The sequence below is a fragment of the Cherax quadricarinatus genome, chromosome 47 (genome assembly GCF_038502225.1).
Source record: "Cherax quadricarinatus isolate ZL_2023a chromosome 47, ASM3850222v1, whole genome shotgun sequence".
Taxonomy (NCBI): domain Eukaryota; kingdom Metazoa; phylum Arthropoda; class Malacostraca; order Decapoda; family Parastacidae; genus Cherax; species Cherax quadricarinatus.
In genome coordinates, this window is record NC_091338.1 from 25,790,393 (window position 1) to 25,812,101 (window position 21,709).

Below are 21,709 nucleotides of genomic sequence, written 5' to 3' on the forward strand. Positions count from 1 at the left end.
GTGTCTGCTCCTGAGTAGTGTCCGCTCTTGAGTAGTGTTCGCTCCTGAGTAGTGTCCGCTCCTGTGTAGTGTCTGCTCCTGAGTAGCGTCCGCTCCTGAGTAGTGTCCGCTCCTGAGTAGTGTCCGCACTTGAGTAGTGTTCGTTCCTGAGTAGTGTCCGCTCCTAAGTAGTGTCCGCTACTGAGTAGTGTCTGCTCCTGAGTAGTGTCTGCTCCTGAGTAGTGTCCGCTCATGAGTAGTGTCTGCTCGTGAGTAGTATCTGCTCCTGAGTAGTGTCCGCTCCTGAGTAGTGTCTGCTCCTGAGTAGTGTCTGCTCCTGAGTAGTGTCTGCTCCTGAGTAGTGTCTGCTCCTGAGTAGTGTCTGCTCCTGAGTAGTGCCCGCTCCTGAGTAGTGTCTGCTCCTGAGTAGTGTCTGCTCCTGAGTAGTGTCTGCTCCTGTGTAGTGTCTGCTCCTGAGTATTGTCTGCTACTGAGTAGTGTCTGCTCCTGAGTAGTGTCTGCTCCTGAGTAGTGTCTACTCCAGAGTAGTGTCTGCTCCTGAGTAGTGTCCGCTCCTGAGTAGTGTCTGCTCCTGAGTAGTGTCTCGCTCTTGAGTAGTGTCTGCTCCAGAGTAGTGTCCGCTCCTGAGTAGTGTCTGCTCCTGAGTAGTGTCTGCTCCTGAGTAGTGCCTGCTCCTGAGAAGTGTCCGCTCCTGAGTAGTGTCTTCTCCTGAGTAGTGTCTGCTCCTGAGTAGTGTCTGCTCCTGAGTAGTGTCTGCTCCTAAGTAGTGTCTGCTCCAGAGTAGTGTCTGCTCCTGAGTAGTGTCCGCTCCTGAGTAGTGTCTGCTTCTGAGTAGTGTCCGCTCCTGAGTAGTGTCTGCTTCTGATTAGTGTCTGCTCCTGAGTAGTGTGTGCTTCTGAGTAGTGTCTGCTCCTGAGTAGTGTGTGCTCCTGAGTAGTGTCCGCTCCTGAGTAGTGTCCGCACTTGAGTAGTGTTCGTTCCTGAGTAGTGTCCGCTCCTAAGTAGTGTCCGCTACTGAGTAGTGTCTGCTCCTGAGTAGTGTCTGCTCCTGAGTAGTGTCCGCTCATGAGTAGTGTCTGCTCGTGAGTAGTATCTGCTCCTGAGTAGTGTCCGCTCCTGAGTAGTGTCTGCTCCTGAGTAGTGTCTGCTCCTGAGTAGTGTCTGCTCCTGAGTAGTGTCTGCTCCTGAGTAGTGTCTGCTCCTGAGTAGTGCCCGCTCCTGAGTAGTGTCTGCTCCTGAGTAGTGTCTGCTCCTGAGTAGTGTCTGCTCCTGTGTAGTGTCTGCTCCTGAGTATTGTCTGCTCCTGAGTAGTGTCTGCTCCTGAGTAGTGTCTGCTCCTGAGTAGTGTCTACTCCAGAGTAGTGTCTGCTCCTGAGTAGTGTCCGCTCCTGAGTAGTGTCTGCTCCTGAGTAGTGTCTCGCTCTTGAGTAGTGTCTGCTCCAGAGTAGTGTCCGCTCCTGAGTAGTGTCTGCTCCTGAGTAGTGTCTGCTCCTGAGTAGTGCCTGCTCCTGAGAAGTGTCCGCTCCTGAGTAGTGTCTTCTCCTGAGTAGTGTCTGCTCCTGAGTAGTGTCTGCTCCTGAGTAGTGTCTGCTCCTGAGTAGTGTCTGCTGCAGAGTAGTGTCTGCTCCTGAGTAGTGTCCGCTCCTGAGTAGTGTCTGCTTCTGAGTAGTGTCCGCTCCTGAGTAGTGTCTGCTTCTGATTAGTGTCTGCTCCTGAGTAGTGTGTGCTTCTGAGTAGTGTCTGCTCCTGAGTAGTGTGTGCTCCTGAGTAGTGTCCGCTCCTGAGTAGTGTCTGCTCCTGAGTATTGTCTGCTCCTGAGTAGTGTCTGCTCCTGAGTAGTGTCTGCTCCTGAGTAGTGTCTACTCCAGAGTAGTGTCTGCTCCTGAGTAGTGTCCGCTCCTGAGTAGTGTCTGCTCCTGAGTAGTGTCTCGCTCTTGAGTAGTGTCTGCTCCAGAGTAGTGTCCGCTCCTGAGTAGTGTCTGCTCCTGAGTAGTGTCTGCTCCTGAGTAGTGCCTGCTCCTGAGAAGTGTCCGCTCCTGAGTAGTGTCTTCTCCTGAGTAGTGTCTGCTCCTGAGTAGTGTCTGCTCCTGAGTAGTGTCTGCTCCTGAGTAGTGTCTGCTCCAGAGTAGTGTCTGCTCCTGAGTAGTGTCCGCTCCTGAGTAGTGTCTGCTTCTGAGTAGTGTCCGCTCCTGAGTAGTGTCTGCTTCTGATTAGTGTCTGCTCCTGAGTAGTGTGTGCTTCTGAGTAGTGTCTGCTCCTGAGTAGTGTGTGCTCCTGAGTAGTGTCCGCTCCTGAGTAGTGTCTGCTCCTGAGTAGTGTCTGCTCCTGAGTAGTGTCTGCTCCTGTGTAGTGTCTGCTCCTGAGTAGTGTCTGCTCCTGAGTAGTGTCTGCTCCTGAGTAGTGTCTGCTCCTGAGTAGTGTCTGCTCCTGAGTAGTGTCTGCTCCTGAGTAGTGTCTGCTCCTGAGTAGTGTCTGCTCCTGAGTAGTGTCTGCTCCTGTGTAGTGTCTGCTCCTGAGTAGTGTCTGCTCCTGAGTAGTGTCTGCTCCTGAGTAGTGTCTGCTCCTGAGTAGTGTCTGCTCCTGAGTAGTGTCTGCTCCTGAGTAGTGTCTGCTCCTGTTTAGTGTCTGCTCCTGAGTAGTGTCTGCTCCTGAGTAGTGTCTGCTCCTGAGTAGTGTCTGCTCCTGAGTAGTGTCTGCTCCTGAGTAGTGTCCGCTCCTGAGTAGTGTCTGCTCCTGAGTATTGTCTGCTCCTGAGTAGTGTCTGCTCCTGAGTAGTGTCCGCTCCTGAGTAGTGTCTGCTCCTGAGTAGTGTCTGCTCCTGAGTTGTGTCCGCTCCTGAGTAGTGTCTGCTCCTGAGTAGTGTCTGCTCCTGAGTAGTGTCCGCTCCTGAGTAGTGTCTGCTCCTGAGTAGTGTCTGCTCCTGAGTAGTGTCTGCTCCTGAGTAGTGTCTGCTCCTGAGTAGTGTCTGCTCCTAAGTAGTGTCTGCTCCTGAGTAGTGTCTGCTCCTGAGTAGTGTCCGCTCCTGAGTAGTGTCTGCTCCTGAGTAGTGTCTGCTCCTGAGTAGTGTCTGCCCCTGAGTAGTGTCTGCTCCTGAGTAGTGTCCGCTCCTGAGTAGTGTCTGCTCCTGAGTAGTGTCTGCTCCTGAGTAGTGTCTGCTCCTGAGTAGTGTCTGCTCCTGAGTTGTGTCTGCTCCTGAGTAGTGTCCGCTCCTGAGTAGTGTCTGCTCCTGAGTAGTGTCTGCTCCTGAGTAGTGTCTGCTCCTGAGTAGTGTCTGCTCCTGAGTAGTGTCTGCTCCTGAGTAGTGTCCGCTCCTGAGTAGTGTCTGCTCCTGAGTAGTGTCTGCTCCTGAGTAGTGTGTGCTCCTGAGTAGTGTCCGCTCCTGAGTAGTGTCCGCTCCTGAGTAGTGTCTGCTTCTGAGTAGTGTCCGCTCCTGAGTAGTGTCTGCTCCTGAGTAGTGTCCGCTCCTGAGTAGTGTCCGCTCCTGAGTAGTGTCTGCTCCTGTGTAGTGTCTGCTCCTGAGTAGTGTCTGCTCCTGAGTAGTGTCTGCTCCTGAGTAGTGTCTGCTCCTGAGTAGTGTCCGCTCCTGAGTAGTGTCTGCTCCTGAGTAGTGTCTGCTCCTGAGTAGTGTCTGCTCCTGAGTAGTGTCTGCTCCTGAGTAGTGTCCGCTCCTGAGTAGTGTCTGCTCCTGAGTAGTGTCAGCTCCTGAGTAGTGTCTGCTCCTGAGTAGTGTCTGCTTCTGAGTAGTGTCTGATCCTGAGTAGTGTCCGCTCCTGAGTAGTGTCTGCTCCTGAGTAGTGTCTGCTCCTGAGTAGTGTCTGCTCCTGAGTAGTGTCTGCTCCTGAGTAGTGTCTGCTCCTGAGTAGTGTCCGCTCCTGAGTAGTGTCTGCTCCTGAGTAGTGTCTGCTCCTGAGTAGTGTGTGCTCCTGAGTAGTGTCCGCTCCTGAGTAGTGTCCGCTCCTGAGTAGTGTCTGCTTCTGAGTAGTGTCCGCTCCTGAGTAGTGTCTGCTCCTGAGTAGTGTCCGCTCCTGAGTAGTGTCTGCTCCGGAGTAGTGTCTGCTCCTGAGTAGTGTCTGCTCCTGAGTAGTGTCTGCTCCTGAGTAGTGTCTGCTCCTGGGTAGTGTCTGCTCCTGAGTAGTGTGTGCTCCTGAGTAGTGTCCGCTCCTGAGTAGTGTCCGCTCCTGAGTAGTGTCTGCTTCTGAGTAGTGTCCGCTCCTGAGTAGTGTCTGCTCCTGAGTAGTGTCCGCTCCTGAGTAGTGTCTGCTCCGGAGTAGTGTCTGCTCCTGAGTAGTGTCTGCTCCTGAGTAGGGTCTGCTCCTGAGTAGTGTCTGCTCCTGAGTAGTGTCCGCTCCTGAGTAGTGTCTGCTCCTGAGTAGTGTCTGCTCCTGAGTAGTGTCTGCTCCTGTGTAGTGTCTGCTCCTGAGTAGTGTCTGCTCCTGAGTAGTGTCTGCTCCTGAATAGTGTCTGCTCCTGAGAAGTGTCTGCTCCTGAGTAGTGTCTGCTCCTGAGTAGTGTCTGCTCCTGAGTAGTGTCTGCTCCTGAGTAGTGTCTGCTCCTGAGTAGTGTCTGCTCCTGAGTAGTGTCTGCTCCTGAGTAGTGTCCGCTCCTGAGTAGTGTCCGCTCCTGAGTAGTGTCTGCTCCTGAGTAGTGTCTGCTCCTGAGTAGTGTCTGCTCCTGTGTAGTGTCTGCTCCTGAGTAGTGTCTGCTCCTGAGTAGTGTCTGCTCCTGAGTAGTGTCTGCTCCTGAGTAGTGTCTGCTCCTGAGTAGTGTCTGCTCCTGAGTAGTGTCTGCTCCTGAGTAGTGTCTGCTCCTGAGTAGTGTCTGCTCCTGTGTAGTGTCTGCTCCTGAGTAGTGTCTGCTCCTGAGTAGTGTCTGCTCCTGAGTAGTGTCTGCTCCTGAGTAGTGTCTGCTCCTGAGTAGTGTCTGCTCCTGAGTAGTGTCTGCTCCTGTGTAGTGTCTGCTCCTGAGTAGTGTGTGCTCCTGAGTAGTGTCTGCTCCTGAGTAGTGTCTGCTCCTGAGTAGTGTCTGCTCCTGAGTAGTGTCTGCTCCTGAGTAGTGTCCGCTCCTGAGTAGTGTCTGCTCCTGAGTAGTGTCTGCTCCTGAGTAGTGTCTGCTCCTGAGTAGTGTCTGCTCCTGAGTAGTGTCTGCTCCTGAGTAGTGTCTGCTCCTGAGTAGTGTCTGCTCCTGAGTAGTGTCCGCTCCTGAGTAGTGTCTGCTCCTGAGTAGTGTCTGCTCCTGAGTAGTGTCTGCTCCTGCGTAGTGTCTGCTCCTGAGTAGTGTATGCTCCTGAGTAGTGTCCGCTCCTGAGTAGTGTCTGCTCCTGAGTAGTGTCTGCTCCTGAGTAGTGTCTGCTCCTGAGTAGTGTCTGCTCCTGAGTAGTGTCTGCTCCTGAGTAGTGTCTGCTCCTGAGTAGTGTCCACTCCTGAGTAGTGTCTGCTCCTGAGTAGTGTCTGCTCCTGAGTAGTGTCTGCTTCAAGAAAGTGGTTGCTACCGTTTTGTTTAAAAATGATTTAAGGTAATTATTTCCTGACTAATAATAATTTACGAGTTTGAATAATTTTTCAATTTTTTCATGAATATAAACATTGGGAAGTTTAAAAATTTATTAAACCAATTATTTAATATCTGTAATGTACTTCAGTTTCTCACCCATGTTAGTAAAGATATTTTAACGGAGTATTTTGATCTGTATTCTGAATTCTTTTAAAATGAACATTAGTGTCCAGTGTTCAAATATGTTATATTTTTTCTTCACACAGCACCTGTTATCTGGCTGGCAAGATGGCGGAGAGTTTACAGAATGACAATCCTTACCAAATCTCCGATAAGGATGTATTGTGCCTGAAGATTGCTGGTCTTTGTCACGACCTTGGTCACGGTCCCTTCAGCCACACCTGGGAACGCTTCATGAAGAAAGCCAACCCTGATGCTAATTGGAAGGTGAAGCTCAATAATTATCAGTATGTTAAGCACTAAACTACCCATTAAAATAATCACTCTATACCCCCCCCCCCAACAAGCTCGTATAGTCCAATATGACCCTTATCAAGTACCTTATCAAGTACCTTATCAAGTACCTTATCAAGTACCTTATCAAGTACCTTATCAAGTTCCTTATCAAGTACCTTATCAAGTACCTTATCAAGTACCTTATCAAGTACCTTATCAAGTACCTTATCAAGTTCCTTATCAAGTACCTTATCAAGTACCTTATCAAGTACCTTATCAAGTACCTTATCAAGTTCCTTATCAAGTACCTTATCAAGTACCTTATCAAGTACCTTATCAAGTTCCTTATCAAGTACCTTATCAAGTACCTTATCAAGTTCCTTATCAAGTACCTTATCAAGTACCTTATCAAGTACCTTATCAAGTACCTTATCAAGTACCTTATCAAGTACCTTATCAAGTACCTTATCAAGTACCTTATCAAGTACCTTATCAAGTACCTTATCAAGTTCCTTATCAAGTACCTTATCAAGTACCTTATCAAGTACCTTATCAAGTACCTTATCAAGTACATTATCAAGTTCCTTATCAAGTACCTTATCAAGTACCTTATCAAGTACCTTATCAAGTACCTTATCAAGTTCCTTATCAAGTACCTTATCAAGTACCTTATCAAGTACCTTATCAAGTACCTTATCAAGTACCTTATCAAGTACCTTATCAAGTACCTTATCAAGTTCCTTATCAAGTACCTTATCAAGTACCTTATCAAGTTCCTTATCAAGTACCTTATCAAGTACCTTATCAAGTACCTTATCAAGTACCTTATCAAGTACCTTATCAAGTTCCTTATCAAGTACCTTATCAAGTACCTTATCAAGTACCTTATCAAGTACCTTATCAAGTACCTTATCAAGTTCCTTATCAAGTACCTTATCAAGTACCTTATCAAGTACCTTATCAAGTACCTTATCAAGTACCTTATCAAGTACCTTATCAAGTACCTTATCAAGTACCTTATCAAGTATCTTATCAAGTACCTTATCAAGTACCTTATCAAGTACCTTATCAAGTACCTTATCAAGTACCTTATCAAGTACCTTATCAAGTACCTTATCAAGTATCTTATCAAGTACCTTATCAAGTACCTTATCAAGTACCTTATCAAGTACCTTATCAAGTACCTTATCAAGTACCTTATCAAGTATCTTATCAAGTACCTTATCAAGTACCATGGAAATCTTTTAAATATTATCACCAAGGACTAGCAAGCAATACTTTTCTCCTGTCCGACAAGGAAGTTGTTACTGGCTTGTGTCTCAAGAAATGAAATAAAAAAAGATATGAAACGTTATCTTAATAATATCTTGTAGGTAGTAATTTACAAATTAATGTGAAGATTTCTGTGCATTCATATAGGAGTAGGTATATATTAGTTATAGTTCTAGGCTAGGTCAGAAACCGGAATGAATAGTGAGAGACATTCAGCATTGTAGTGCTGAGTAACAGTGTGGAATACACAGTCTGAAAGAAACCTGTTTCCAACCATACTTAAGCTTGTCAAGAACAAAGAGAATGTCAAAACCTTCACATAAAATCTAAGACCACAAATAGAGGAACCCACATAAAGGATCACTTAGACAACGAAATATGGATCCCAGGTTACAACCTATACAGATGTGACAGAGTGAACAGGCAAAAGGGGGGGGTTGGCCTGTACATTGCAGAGTCACTTGTTTGCACAGAACTGCTTAAGGCCTCAAATGATGTAGTGGAAGTTTTAGCAGTAAAGGTCGAGAACCAAAACCTAGTCATTGTGGTAGTCTACAAGCCTCCGGATGCAACATCCCAGCAATTCCAGGAACAGCTGTTAAAAATTGACCACTGTCTGGAAAATCTTCCAGCTCCTGCACCCAACATCTTGCTCCTGGGGGATTTCAACTTAAGGCACCTAAAATTGAGGAATATAGCAAATAATATTGTTGCAGTAATAACACCAGGAGGCAGCTCTGATGAAAACTCACACTCAAACGAGCTTTTAAATCTCTGCACAAAATTCAATTTAAACCAGCAAATAATAGAGCCTACTAGAATGGAGAATACACTAGACCTCATCTTCACTAACAATGATGATCTGATAAGAAATGTCACCATATCAAAAACAATATACTCAGATCACAACATAATTGAGGTTCAGACATGTATGCGCAGAGCCCCAGACTGACATAATGAGATTATTCACGAGGGAGCATTCACCAAATTCAACTTCAATAACAAAAACATAAAGTGGGACCAAGTAAACCAAGTCCTAACCGATATAAGCTGGGAAGATATACTAAGCAACACAGACCCCAACTTATGCCTAGAACAGATTAACTTGGTGGCACTCGATGTATGCACAAGACTTATTCCTCTAAGAAAAAGGAGGAGTAGATGTAAAATAGAAAGAGACAGGCGCTCTCTTTACAGGCGACGGAAAAGAATAACAGAGCGGCTAAAAGAGGTCAATCTATCTGAAATGCGTAGGGAGACACTGGTCAGAGAAATAGCAAACATCGAACTTAAGCTAAAGGAATCTTATAGGAGTCAGGAAACGCGGGAAGAACTAAAAGCCATAAATGAAATCGAAAGAAACCCAAAGTATTTCTTCTCCTATGCCAAATCAAAGTCGAGAACAACGTCCAGTATTGGGCCCTTACTTAAACAAGATGGGTCCTACACAGATGACAGCAAGGAAATGAGTGAGCTACTCAAGTCCCAATATGACTCAGTTTTTAGCAAGCCACTAACCAGACTGAGAGTCGAAGATCAAAATGATTTTTTTATGAGAGAGCCACAGAATTTGGTTAACACAAGCCTTTCTGATGTTATCCTGACGCCAAATGACTTCGAACAGGCGACAAATGACATGCCCATGCACTCTGCCCCAGGGCCAGACTCATGGAACTCCGTGTTCATCAAGAACTGCAAGAAGCCCCTATCACGAGCCTTTACCATCCTATGGAGAGGGAGCATGGACACGGGGGTCGTCCCACAGTTACTAAAAACAACAGACATAGCCCCACTCCACAAAGGGGGCAGTAAAGCAACAGCAAAGAACTACAGACCGATAGCACTAACATCCCATATCATAAAAATCTTTGAAAGAGTCCTAAGAAGCAAGATCACCACCCATCTAGAAACCCATCAGTTACTCAACCCAGGGCAACATGGGTTTAGAACAGGTCGCTCCTGTCTGTCTCAACTATTGGATCACTACGACAAGGTCCTAGATGCACTAGAAGACAAAAAGAATGCAGATGTAATATATACAGACTTTGCAAAAGCCTTCGACAAGTGTGACCATGGCGTAATAGCGCACAAAATGCGTGCTAAAGGAATAACAGGAAAAGTCGGTCGATGGATCTATAATTTCCTCACTAACAGAACACAGAGAGTAGTAGTCAACAGAGTAACGTCCGAGGAAGGCACGGTGAAAAGCTCTGTTCCACAAGGCACAGTACTCGCTCCCATCTTGTTCCTCATCCTCATATCTGACATAGACAAGGATGTCAGCCACAGCACCCTGTCTTCCTTTGCAGATGACACCCGAATCTGCATGACAGTGTCTTCCATTGCAGACACTGCAAGGCTCCAGGCGGACATCAACCAAATCTTTCAGTGGGCTGCAGAAAACAATATGAAGTTCAACGATGAGAAATTTCAATTACTCAGATATGGTAAACACGAGGAAATTAAATCTTCATCAGAGTACAAAACAAATTCTGGCCACAAAATAGAGCGAAACACCAACGTCAAAGACCTGGGAGTGATCATGTCGGAGGATCTCACCTTCAAGGACCATAACATTGTATCGATTGCATCTGCTAGAAAAATGACAGGATGGATAACGAGAACCTTCAAAACGAGGGATGCCAAGCCCATGATGACACTCTTCAGGTCACTTGTTCTATCTAGGCTGGAATATTGCTGCACACTAACAACACCTTTCAAGGCAGGTGAAATTGCTGACCTAGAAAATGTACAGAGAACCTTCACGGCGCGCATAACGGAGATAAAACACCTCAATTACTGGGAGCGTTTGAGGTTCCTGAACCTGTATTCCCTGGAACGCAGGCGGGAGAGATACATGATTATATACACCTGGAAAATCCTAGAGGGACTAGTACCGAACTTGCACACGAAAATCACTCACTACGAAAGCAAAAGACTTGGCAGACGATGCAACATCCCCCCAATGAAAAGCAGGGGTGTCACTAGCACGTTAAGAGACCATACAATAAGTGTCAGGGGCCCGAGACTGTTCAACTGCCTCCCAGCATACTTAAGGGGGATTACCAACAGACCCCTGGCAGTCTTCAAGCTGGCACTGGACAAGCACCTAAAGTCGGTTCCTGACCAGCCGGGCTGTGGCTCGTACGTTGGTTTGCGTGCAGCCAGCAGTAACAGCCTGGTTGATCAGGCTCTGATCCACCAGGAGGCCTGGTCACAGACCGGGCCGCGGGGGCGTTGACCCCCGGAACTCTCTCCAGGTAAACTCCAGGTAAGACCAGCAGTACAAAACAACAGAACACATATGAAAGTAAGGTAAATTATTCATGTAATTTACTAACTAGGTTCACAATTTAACAATTTTAGCCCTATTTCCGTACTAACCAAAAGGAGAAAAAATACATGACTTGGTACAATATGCTGATACAAATAACACTCGGTATAGCCACATTTTGGTAGTTTTTTGTCTCACTACTCATTATATTAAAGGTTGTATAACTGACGCCCCACGATATTCTCTCCTTGCTGCATTATCCATCCATACTTCTCACACTGTCATATGTGTAAAAACAAGAAAGTTTCTTTTGTTTCGGACATAAAGCACAATACGCATCTCCTACTGAGATCTATACATATTGATCCCGTTACTAATCCTTGTATTATCAACATTTCCTTAACATTTAAGCAAACTCATTCTCGAACCCTAAATCGCCACTTTATCCATGCATGGTACACAGTCCTTCACTTCTGTATGGTTCCCATGCAGTTTGCTTCCTCAGTTCAGTAAGGTCATAACAGTCACTCTCTCATGTACGGTTGACACAAACTCCTCACTTCTTTATGGTTCATACAGTTATTTACTTTGTACGATCCACACACTCCGTCACATGTGTATACTCCACAGAGTCCCTCACCTATGAAAGGTCCCTACAGTCTCTCACTTCTGTAAGGTTCACACAGTCTTTCACATCTGTAAGATCCACACAGTCCCTCACCCCATTACCGTCTACCTTTAAACAGTAGGAGACCAAGACAAGAATATGATGACAACAGAGCAGTGGTGGACATGATAGAGCATGTAGATATAAGAGTCTACACGGGCAGTACTAAACTGCTCATCAGGGGAGACTTCGACCATTAGGAAATTAAATGGAAAAGTCTGGAGCTACAAGTGAACCGGATATATGGATAGCTAAGTTGTTGAAGGTGGCTATAGAAAATTTCATGAGTCAGCATTTGAGAGACACAACCAGAGTGTGAGGAGGCGACGAACCAGCGAGGCTAATCTTTGTGTACATCATAAATGACTGTTGTAGTGAACATTCAAATTCAAATTCAAATTCAAATTCAAAGTTTATTCTCTATAAGGATTACAATGCTGAGTTTACAGAAATTTGGTTATTGTTTGGTTTACATGTAGTAAAATTGTGATTACAGAGTGTACCACTAGAACACCTAGCATGGCTAGGCATTTCGGGCATACTTAGTTTTATTCTTAATTGTAAAATATTACAAATTATGAGGTAAGTTGGTATTATGGCTAAGTGACTAAATACTAGTTTGTGAGTTTAGCAATGTGAATGCTTTTGTTTTGGCACAGTATATAGTTTCAGTATTGGAGTATCACAGGATTCATTATTTTAAGACTGAGATTAATATTTCTGTTTATGGTCAAATGGGTGAGTGAGTGTAAGTGTGAACCACCAGGTGGTATTCGTGTAGTTAGTTGACGGGGTGTATCAGGGAGATAAGATGTTTTCTAATGGTAGTTTTGAAGGTGATGAGTGTGCCTGCAGTTCTAGAGTTCTCTGGTAGGGTATTCCAGATTTTAGGGCCTTTGACATACATTGAATTTTTGTAAAGGTTTAGTCGGACACGGGGAATGTCGTAGAGATGTTTGTTTCTGGTGAACATAAGATGCCCATCGGATGTAGTGACCACGATTATCTTGTGAAAGTAAATGTGTAAAGAAATGTAGAGCATGAAAGGACATACCTACCTTTAAAAGATTAAACTACGCAGGCATGAGGAAATTCTTATTGAATTTTCATGAGAAAGTGAGATGTTCGGCAAGAGAGTGAACGAAATGATGGCGTATGTAGCTGGAAAGTACCGGGATATACAGGAGAAATTCCTACCCAGTAAAAGATACATATGCTCGAACATAGTAAATTCATGAGTCACCCATAAGTGTAAGGATGGAAAAGCTAAAGGTGCAAGAACATGGAACAAATATAGACAGCAAGAACTACAGGAAAACAAAGAAGTAAGGAGAAGAGCCAGAAATGAATACTCATGGGTAAGAAGAGAGGCCGAACGACAACATGAAAATTACAACATCGAAAGTAAAATTAGAGCTGAAGTTGCCATACAGTAACTTCAGAAAGATGACAACTGTTAAGGACCAGATAATAAGGCTGAGGGAAAAAGAAGGAACACTCTTAGAGTGACCAGGAAGTCTGTGAGGAGCTGAATATAAGATTTTGGTAAGTATTCTTAGGGAAATCAGAAACATTTTCAGTGTCAGAGAGGGAGAGTGCACCAGTGAGTACAGGATGCTATGCACAAAACCGGAGGTGAGGTGAAGAAACTACTAAATACGCTAAAAATCGATACCATGCCCAGCCTTTTTAGGGAAGGGTAGGTGCACGAGCTTGCAGCTCACAAGACTGTCATTCCCAGTAACCCCCTTGGGGCGGGGATGGCAGACCAGAGAGGCCTAGCTTCTCCCTACGAGCCCCGTGAGGGCGGGGAATGTGGCTAGGCCTGGGGACAGTTGGTCCCAGAGATGAGGGGGTACTTGTGCCTCCTCCCATGGGAGACTTAGGTCTCAGGCACTCCCTAGACAGGGAGCCAAGGCCGGGCCACCACTTGGAGAAGGCTCGGGCCGGGAGAATACCGGCGAATGTTAAAAAAAAAAAAAACGCTAAATACCTTGCGGATAATGTGACCATACATCTGTCAGTGAGTTCTGTGTCACATCTGCTAGTGGTCTATGATAGGGTATTAAAAGTTAGGCAGGAGAGAGCGGAATGGGTGGATTGTATATTACTGGCCCAAAAGAAGGCGTTCCATAATGTACCTCACAAGAGACTGAGAAAAAGAAGGAAAGAGGAGCAGGCAGGATAATAACGAGAACAGCACTATAGTGGATTAAGGAATAAATAATAGGAAGGAAACATCGAGTTCTCGTTCCAGAGGAAGTGTTAGGGTGAACGAAAGTTACGAACGGGGATCAACAAGGGACAGTACTTGGACTTACGTATGTTGGCAAATTACATAAAATTAATATAGAGAATACTAACTGTAACAGAACACAAAAGAACTGCAAATGAATCTGAGCAAAGTAAACCAGCAGAGTTTACAGGCATGAGGACAAAGGCTGCAAACCTTCCTGAAAGAGAAGGACTTCAGAGGAAGCATTTCATCTGAGACACACATCAACTGAACAATGGCTGCAGCAAATGCGAGACTGGCAGATTTAAATGTAGCTTTCAGGAACCTCAACTATAAAGTATGCAGTGAAAAAGTTGTAAAAAGTGCAAAGATGTGCAACGAGACTAATCCCAGACCTGAGGGGCATGAACTATGAGGAGAGACTAGATGAGTTAGACCTGACGAAGTAGAGGATAGAAGGACTAGGAGTGATATGATTACTGCATACAAAATACTGAGTGTGAACAGGGTGAGTCTGTTTAATAGGCGATTCTCAGGCACAAGAGGGAATAGTTAGAAGCCAAATATACAAACGAATCAGAGGGATATTAGGCAATAATTTTGTAGCCTAGAGTGGTCAGAACGTGCAATGACAGACAGCAAAGTGGTAGAGACGGGATCCATACATAGTTTTAAGACTAGGTATGATAAGGCTCACGCAGCTAGGAGAGAGTGAACCTAGTAGAGGCCAACACAGAGGCCGAGCCTGTGTGTTGCGACCACAAATAGGGGAGTAGAATCTCTCACGTCTATAAGTCTCACATAGTCACACACCCCAGTATTGATCACACAGTCCCTCATATGTATGGTTCACATACAAACCTCACATTTGCATGGTTCACACAGAACCTCACGTCTGTATGGTCCCTTAAGTCAACTACGACTGTGAAGTACGTCCAGTTACTCACTCCATTACACACAGTCCTTCGAGATTGAAAGGTTCAATCAGCCTCTCATTTCAGAAAGATGCACTCAGTCCCTCGTTATATAAGCCCCACCCAGTCCCTCAGACCTGTATTGATCATACAGTCCCTCACCTCATTATTGTCAACGAAAATATTTGTGAATAATTATTTTACTTCCTACAGTTCTTAAGATTTTGACAGACAATCACAATATTAAAATGAATTTTATCACTGTGAGTAAATGCTTTATGGATGTTACATTTACAGCATGAAGAAATGTCAACAAAAATTTTTGATGACATTCTTACGGATGCTAACATTATGGAGAAGTTTACAGCCAGAGATTTGGAAGAAAAAGACCTTAACTTCATCAAAAATGTGATTGACCCTCCTGAGGAGAACAAAATGGATGAAAAAATGGATGATGAAAGAAAAGGAAAACATTTTTTATTTGAGGTAAGTTTGATTACGTCTAGATACACAATATAAAAATAATATATATATATATATATATATATATATATATATATATATATATATATATATATATATATATATATATATATATATATATATATATTTTTTTTTTTTTTTTTCAACAAGTCGACCGTCTCCCACCGAGGCAGGGTGACCCAAAAAAGAAAGAAAATCCCCAAAAAGAAAATACTTTCATCATCATTCAACACTTTCACCACACTCACACATTATCACTACTTTTGCAGAGGTGCTCAGAATACAACAGTTTAGAAGCATACACATATAAAGATACACAACATATCCCTCCAAACTGCCAATATCCCAAACCCCTCCTTTAAAGTGCAGGCATTGTACTTCCCATTTCCAGGACTCAAGTCCGACTATATGAAAATAACCGGTTTCCCTGAATCCCTTCACTAAATATTACCCTGCTCACACTCCAACAGATCGTCAGGTCCCAAGTATCATTCGTCTCCATTCACTCCTATCTAACACGCTCATGCACGCTTGCTGGAAGTCCAAGCCCCTCGCCCACAAAACCTCCTTTACCCTCTCTTTCCAACCCTTTCGAGGACGACCCCTACCCCTCTTTCCTTCCCCTATAGATTTATATGCTTTCCATGTCATTCTACTTTGATCCATTCTCTCTAAATGACCAAACCACCTCAACAACCCCTCTTCTGCCCTCTGACTAATGCTTTTATTAACTCCACACCTTCTCCTAATTTCCACACTCCGAATTTTCTGCATAATATTTACACCACACATTGCCCTTAGACAGGACATCTCCACTGCCTCCAACCGTCTCCTCGCTGCTGCATTTACCACCCAAGCTTCACATCCATATAAGAGTGTTGATACTACTATACTTTCTTACATTCCCTTCTTTGCCTCCATAGATAACGTTTTTTGACTCCACATATACCTCAACGCACCACTCACCTTTTTTCCCTCATCAATTCTATGATTAACCTCATCCTTCATAAATCCATCCGCCGACACGTCAACTCCCAAGTATCTGAAAACATTCACTTCTTCCATACTCCTCCTCCCCAATTTGATATCCAATTTTTCTTTATCTAAATCATTTGATACCCTCATCACCTTACTCTTTTCTATGTTCACTTTCAACTTTCTACCTTTACACACATTCTCAAACTCATCCACTAACCTTTGCAATTTTTCTTTAGAATCTCCCATAAGCACAGTATCATCAGCAAAAAGTAACTGTGTCAATTCCCATTTTGAATTTGATTCCCCATAATTTAATCCCACCCCTCTCCCGAACACCCTAGCATTTACTTCTTTTACAACCCCATCTATAAATATATTAAACAACCATGGTGACATTACACATCCCTGTCTAAGACCTACTTTTACCGGGAAGTATTCTCCCTCTCTTCTACACACCCTAACCTGAGCCTCACTATCCTCATAAAAGCTCTTTACAGCATTTAGTAACTTACCACCTATTCCATAAACTTGCAACATCTGCCACATTGCTCCTCTATCCACTCTATCATATGCCTTTTCTAAATCCATAAATGCAATAAAAACTTCCCTACTTTTATCTAAATACTGTTCACATATATGCTTCAATGTAAACACTTGATCTACACATCCCCTACCCACTCTGAAGCCTCCTTGCTCATCCGCAATTCTACATTCTGTCTTACCTCTAATTCTTTCAATTATAACTCTACCGTATACTTTTCCTGGTATACTCAGTAAACTTATTCCTCTATAATTTTTACAATCTCTTTTGTCCCCTTTCCCTTTATATAAAGGGACTATACATGCTCTCCGCCAATCCCTAGGTACCTTCCCCTCTTTCATACATTTATTAAACAAAAGTACCAACCACTCCAACACTATTTGCCCCCCTGCTTTTAACATTTCTGTCATGATCCCATCAGTTCCAGCTGCTTTACGCCCTTTCATTCTACGCAATGCCTCACGTACCTCCACCACACTTACATTCTGCTCTTCTTCACTCCTAAAAGATGGTATACCTCCCTGGCCAGTGCATGAAATTACCGCCTCCCTTTCTTCCTCAACATTTAAAAGTTCCTCAATATATATATATATATATATATATATATATATATATATATATATATATATATATATATATATATATATATATATATATATATATTTATATAAATATAAATATATATATTATACATATATATAGGGAAGTACCACCTCTATAGCTGGAATGGGGACCCTCATCCTCAGAGAAGACAATAAACGTACCTCAGAGAAAACTCAAGGTTTTCCCCGGAGCTGTTTGAATATATATATGTATATATATATATATATATATATATATATATATATATATATATATATATATATATATATATATATATATATATATATATATTTATCTATATATATATATATGTATATATATATGTCTATATATATATATATATATATATATCTATATATATATATATATATATATATATGTATCTATATACATATATATATATATATATATATATATATATATATATATATATATACATATATATATATATATATATATATATATATATATATATATATATATATATATATATATATGTATATATATATATATATATATATATATATATATATATATATATATATATATATATATATATATATATATATATATATATATATATATATATATATATATATATATATGCAATAAGATCACAGTAAACAGGTGATTTCAGAATATGCAAAACAACCACTCTGAAAGAATAGAGAAATTCCAAGCGCTTTCGTGACTACTCACATTATCAAGGAACTATGAAAAAAAGTTGTATTTTTGTCTAAAATTTCATCTGCTGCTCTAGGTTTTGGCCTAAGTTTTGCAACTTCAAAAAAACTTAATAATGTTGAAATTGCAAAAGCCTTTTGTAACTTTGAAAAATTTTCTTATTTTTCCACTGATGAAATTAATATTAGTAAGGGAATGGTATATAGCTCTATGTTAAAACCAAACATTCCCAATTGCCCTCAAAGATTCTTTAAGTCTTATGATACACTTAATAACAATACAAATTTGCGCCTTATTAAAGCAGACAAAATAAATGCAATAGTAATTATGAAAGAAAATGATTACCAAGAAAAAATGAATAATCTCTTAGATGATACTGAAACCTATTCTAAACTTTGGAAAAATCCCCTAGAAACCGTTAACAGCAATTTCAATAAAACAATAAAACTTCTACTGAAAGGCAAAGATGAATTAATCAAACAATTTACTTCCACTAATCCATCTTTACCTTACATGTATGGATTAATAAAAACACACAAACCAGGTAATCCAGTCAGACCAATTATTAGCTCCATAGGATCAGTTTCATATAAATTATCCAAATGGCTTGTTGACATTTTGAGCCCTATTGTTGGCAAAATTTCTAACTTTAATGTTTAAAACAACATAGACTTAGTTGATAAATTAAGCTCCCTGACTGACTTAAATTATTTTAACATGGTTAGTTTTGATGTTACTTCCTTGTTTACGAAAGTTCCTGTTGATGATTTATTAAGTTTCTTATCTGAAGAACTTGTTAACTATGATTTATCATTGCCAGTTCCTACTATCATTAAACTTATTAAACTTTGCATTGTTGATGCAAAATTTGTATTTAATGATAAGTTTTACACTCAGAAGTTTGGTATGGCAATGGGAAATCCTCTTTCACCTGTTCTTAGTAACCTATACATGGAATTTTTTGAAACAAGGTTGCTTAACACAATCCTCCCTAATAGAGCTAAATGGTTCAGATATGTTGATGATATTTTGTGTCTTATGCCCAAAAATGGATATATACACCATTTCCTTGTAAAAATAAATAGCTTAGCCCATTCTATAAACTTTACTGTTGAGTTTGAAGAAAATAACTCATTGCCTTTTCTAGATGTTTTAATTATTAAGGGTAATAATGAATTCAAATTTAAAATTTACAGAAAACCTACAAATAACTGTTCCTATGTCCACTATTATTCCTAGCATCAAGATAGAGTTAAGCTGTCTGTTTTCTCATCAATGTTTTTGAGAGCTTTACGAATTTGTAGTCCTGAGTTCATAGATGAGGAAATATCCAAAATTTATGAAATAGGTAATGATTTGAAATACCCAAGAAATGTAATTGATAAATCTTTAAAAGTTGCTAGAAATACTTTTTACAATCCAAAAAGGGACAACCAGCCTTATTCAACTAAAAATATGTTGGTTCTCCCTTACCACGAAAACTTGGTTGATATGCCTTCTCTTCTTAAGACTTCTAATACTAAAGTTGTATTCAAAAATCTTGATACAGTAAAAAAACTTTTGATAAAAAATTCCCCCCAAAATGCTGATGGATGTGTCTATAAGATTCCTTGTAAAATTTGCGATAAAGTTTATTACGGTCAAACTGGTAAAAATATCGAACTAAGATTAAAACAGCATAAATATAGCATTAGAACTGGACAAGATTCCAATGCTCTATTTATTCATGTAAGAGATTTTAACCATCCAATTGATTTTCAAAAAGTTGAGAAAGTAGTATCAAGCAAGTCCATGGTCGACAGGAATATAATTGAATCTTGTTTCATAAAAAGCAGTTTTGACAATAATATGAATATTTCCTTTGGTTTATATAAATAAGATCCATTTATAATTAATAGAATTTGGGAAGAATTTAATAATACACTGGACAAATAATAATTTTTAAAATTTCTTATTTCTTGGGTAGAATAGTTTGTTGGTGGGTTGTGCAAAGGACCTGTCCAGTTGGGCCGGCGCGCATCAGGTGTTTAACTGTTGTGGGATCTGATAGTGAGGTGTTGGCCAGACCCCTTATATACCTTCCTTGGATGCTTGGAATTTCTCTATTCTTTCACAGTAGTTGTTTTGCATATGTATATATATATATATATATATATATATATATATATATATATATATATATATATATATATATATATATATATATATATATATATATATATATATATATATATATAACTTATCAGTACTAACTTATCAGCACTAACTTATCAGTACTAACTTGTTATCAGTACTAACTTATCAGCACTAACTTATCAGTACTAACTTGTTATCAGTACTAACTTGTAATCAGTACTAACTTATCAGTACTAACTTGTTATCAATACTAACTTGTTATCAGTACTAACTTATCAGTATATATATATATATATATATATATATATATATATATATATATATATATATATATATATATATATATATATATATATATACATATATATATATGTATATGTATATATATATATATATATATATATATATATATATATATATATATATATATATATATATATATATATATATATATATATATATATATATATATATATATATATATATATATACATATGTCGTGCCGAATAGGAAAACTGGTCAATTAGCAAGAACTCATTTAAAATTAAGTCCTTTCTAAAATTTTCTCTTAAACGTTTATAGATATATTTTTTTCATTTATGTTAATGTAAAAATTAATTATTTTGTACCAAAAGAACTTAGAACTTGTTATCAGTACTAACTTATCAGTACTAACTTGTTATCAGTACTAACTTATCAGTACTAACTTGTTATCAGTACTAACTTGTAATCAGTACTAACTTATCAGTACTAACTTGTTATCAGTACTAACTTGTTATCAGTACTAACTTGTTATCAGTACTAACTTGTTATCAGTACTAACTTATCAGTACTAACTTATCAGTTCTAACTTGTTATCAGTACTAACTTATCAGCACTAATTTATCAGTACTAACTTGTTATCAGTACTAACTTATCAGCACTAACTTATCAGTACTAACTTGTTATCAGTACTAACTTATCAGCACTAACTTATCAGTACTAACTTGTTATCAGTACTAACTTGTAATCAGTATTAACGTATCAGTACTAACTTGTTATCAATACTAACTTGTTATCAGTACTAACTTATCAGTACTAACTTGTTATCAATACTAACTTACCAGTACTAACTTGTTATCAATACTAACTTGTTATCAGTACTAACTTATCAGTCCTAACATATTATCAGCACTAACTTGATATCAGTATTAACTTATCAGTACTAACTTATCAGTACTAACTTGTTATCAATACTAACTTATCTGTACTAACTTATCAGTAGTAACTTGTTATCAGTATTAACTTGTTATCAGTACTAACTTATCAGTACTAACTTGTTATCAGTACTAACTTATCAGTACTAACTTGTTATCAGTACTAACTTGTTATCAGTACTAACTTATCAGTACTAACTTGTTATCAGTACTAACTTTTTATCAGCACTAACTTGTTATCAGTACTAACTTATCAGTACTAACTTGTTATCAGTACTAACTTATCTGTCCTAACTTGTTATCAGTACTAACTTGTTATCAGTACTAACTCATCATTACTAACTTGTTATCAGTACTAACTTGTTATCAGTACTAACTTGTTATCAGTACTAACTCATCATTACTAACTTGTTATCAGTACTAACTTGTTATCAGTACTAACTCATCATTACTAACTTGTTATCAGTACTAACTTGTTATCAGTACTAACTTGTTATCAACACTAACTATCACTGCTGGAGGATGAACACCTTTAAATGATATGAAGTATTCGGTGCAAAATATTTCAACACACCTCAAGAATATCCACAGTAAGTATAAATATTCTATTTTGGACTATCAAGAAAGTAAAATAATAATAAATATACAGCTGCTAAATTCGCAGAATATTTTAACCACATTAGTTACTTATGTTACGTAATACAATTATTTTCTTCAATGTCAGTAATAGTTAAATTGGTAATTTGTGCAAGACCCTGGAAGCGAGAGTCAGTGTGTGG

General features: G+C 40.2%; 1 protein-coding gene across 1 annotated transcript in view; it reads left to right on the plus strand.

Moving 5' to 3' along the window:
* The window catches only part of LOC128696564 (deoxynucleoside triphosphate triphosphohydrolase SAMHD1-like), a 266,099-nt gene that overhangs the window by 84,202 nt on the left and 160,188 nt on the right, over nt 1-21,709 (plus strand). Inside the window, exons 4-5 of the mRNA XM_070094765.1 lie at nt 5,757-5,937; nt 14,607-14,795. Of these exons, the coding sequence (XP_069950866.1) occupies nt 5,757-5,937; nt 14,607-14,795 (370 nt within the window). The remainder of the gene's footprint in view (nt 1-5,756; nt 5,938-14,606; nt 14,796-21,709) is intronic.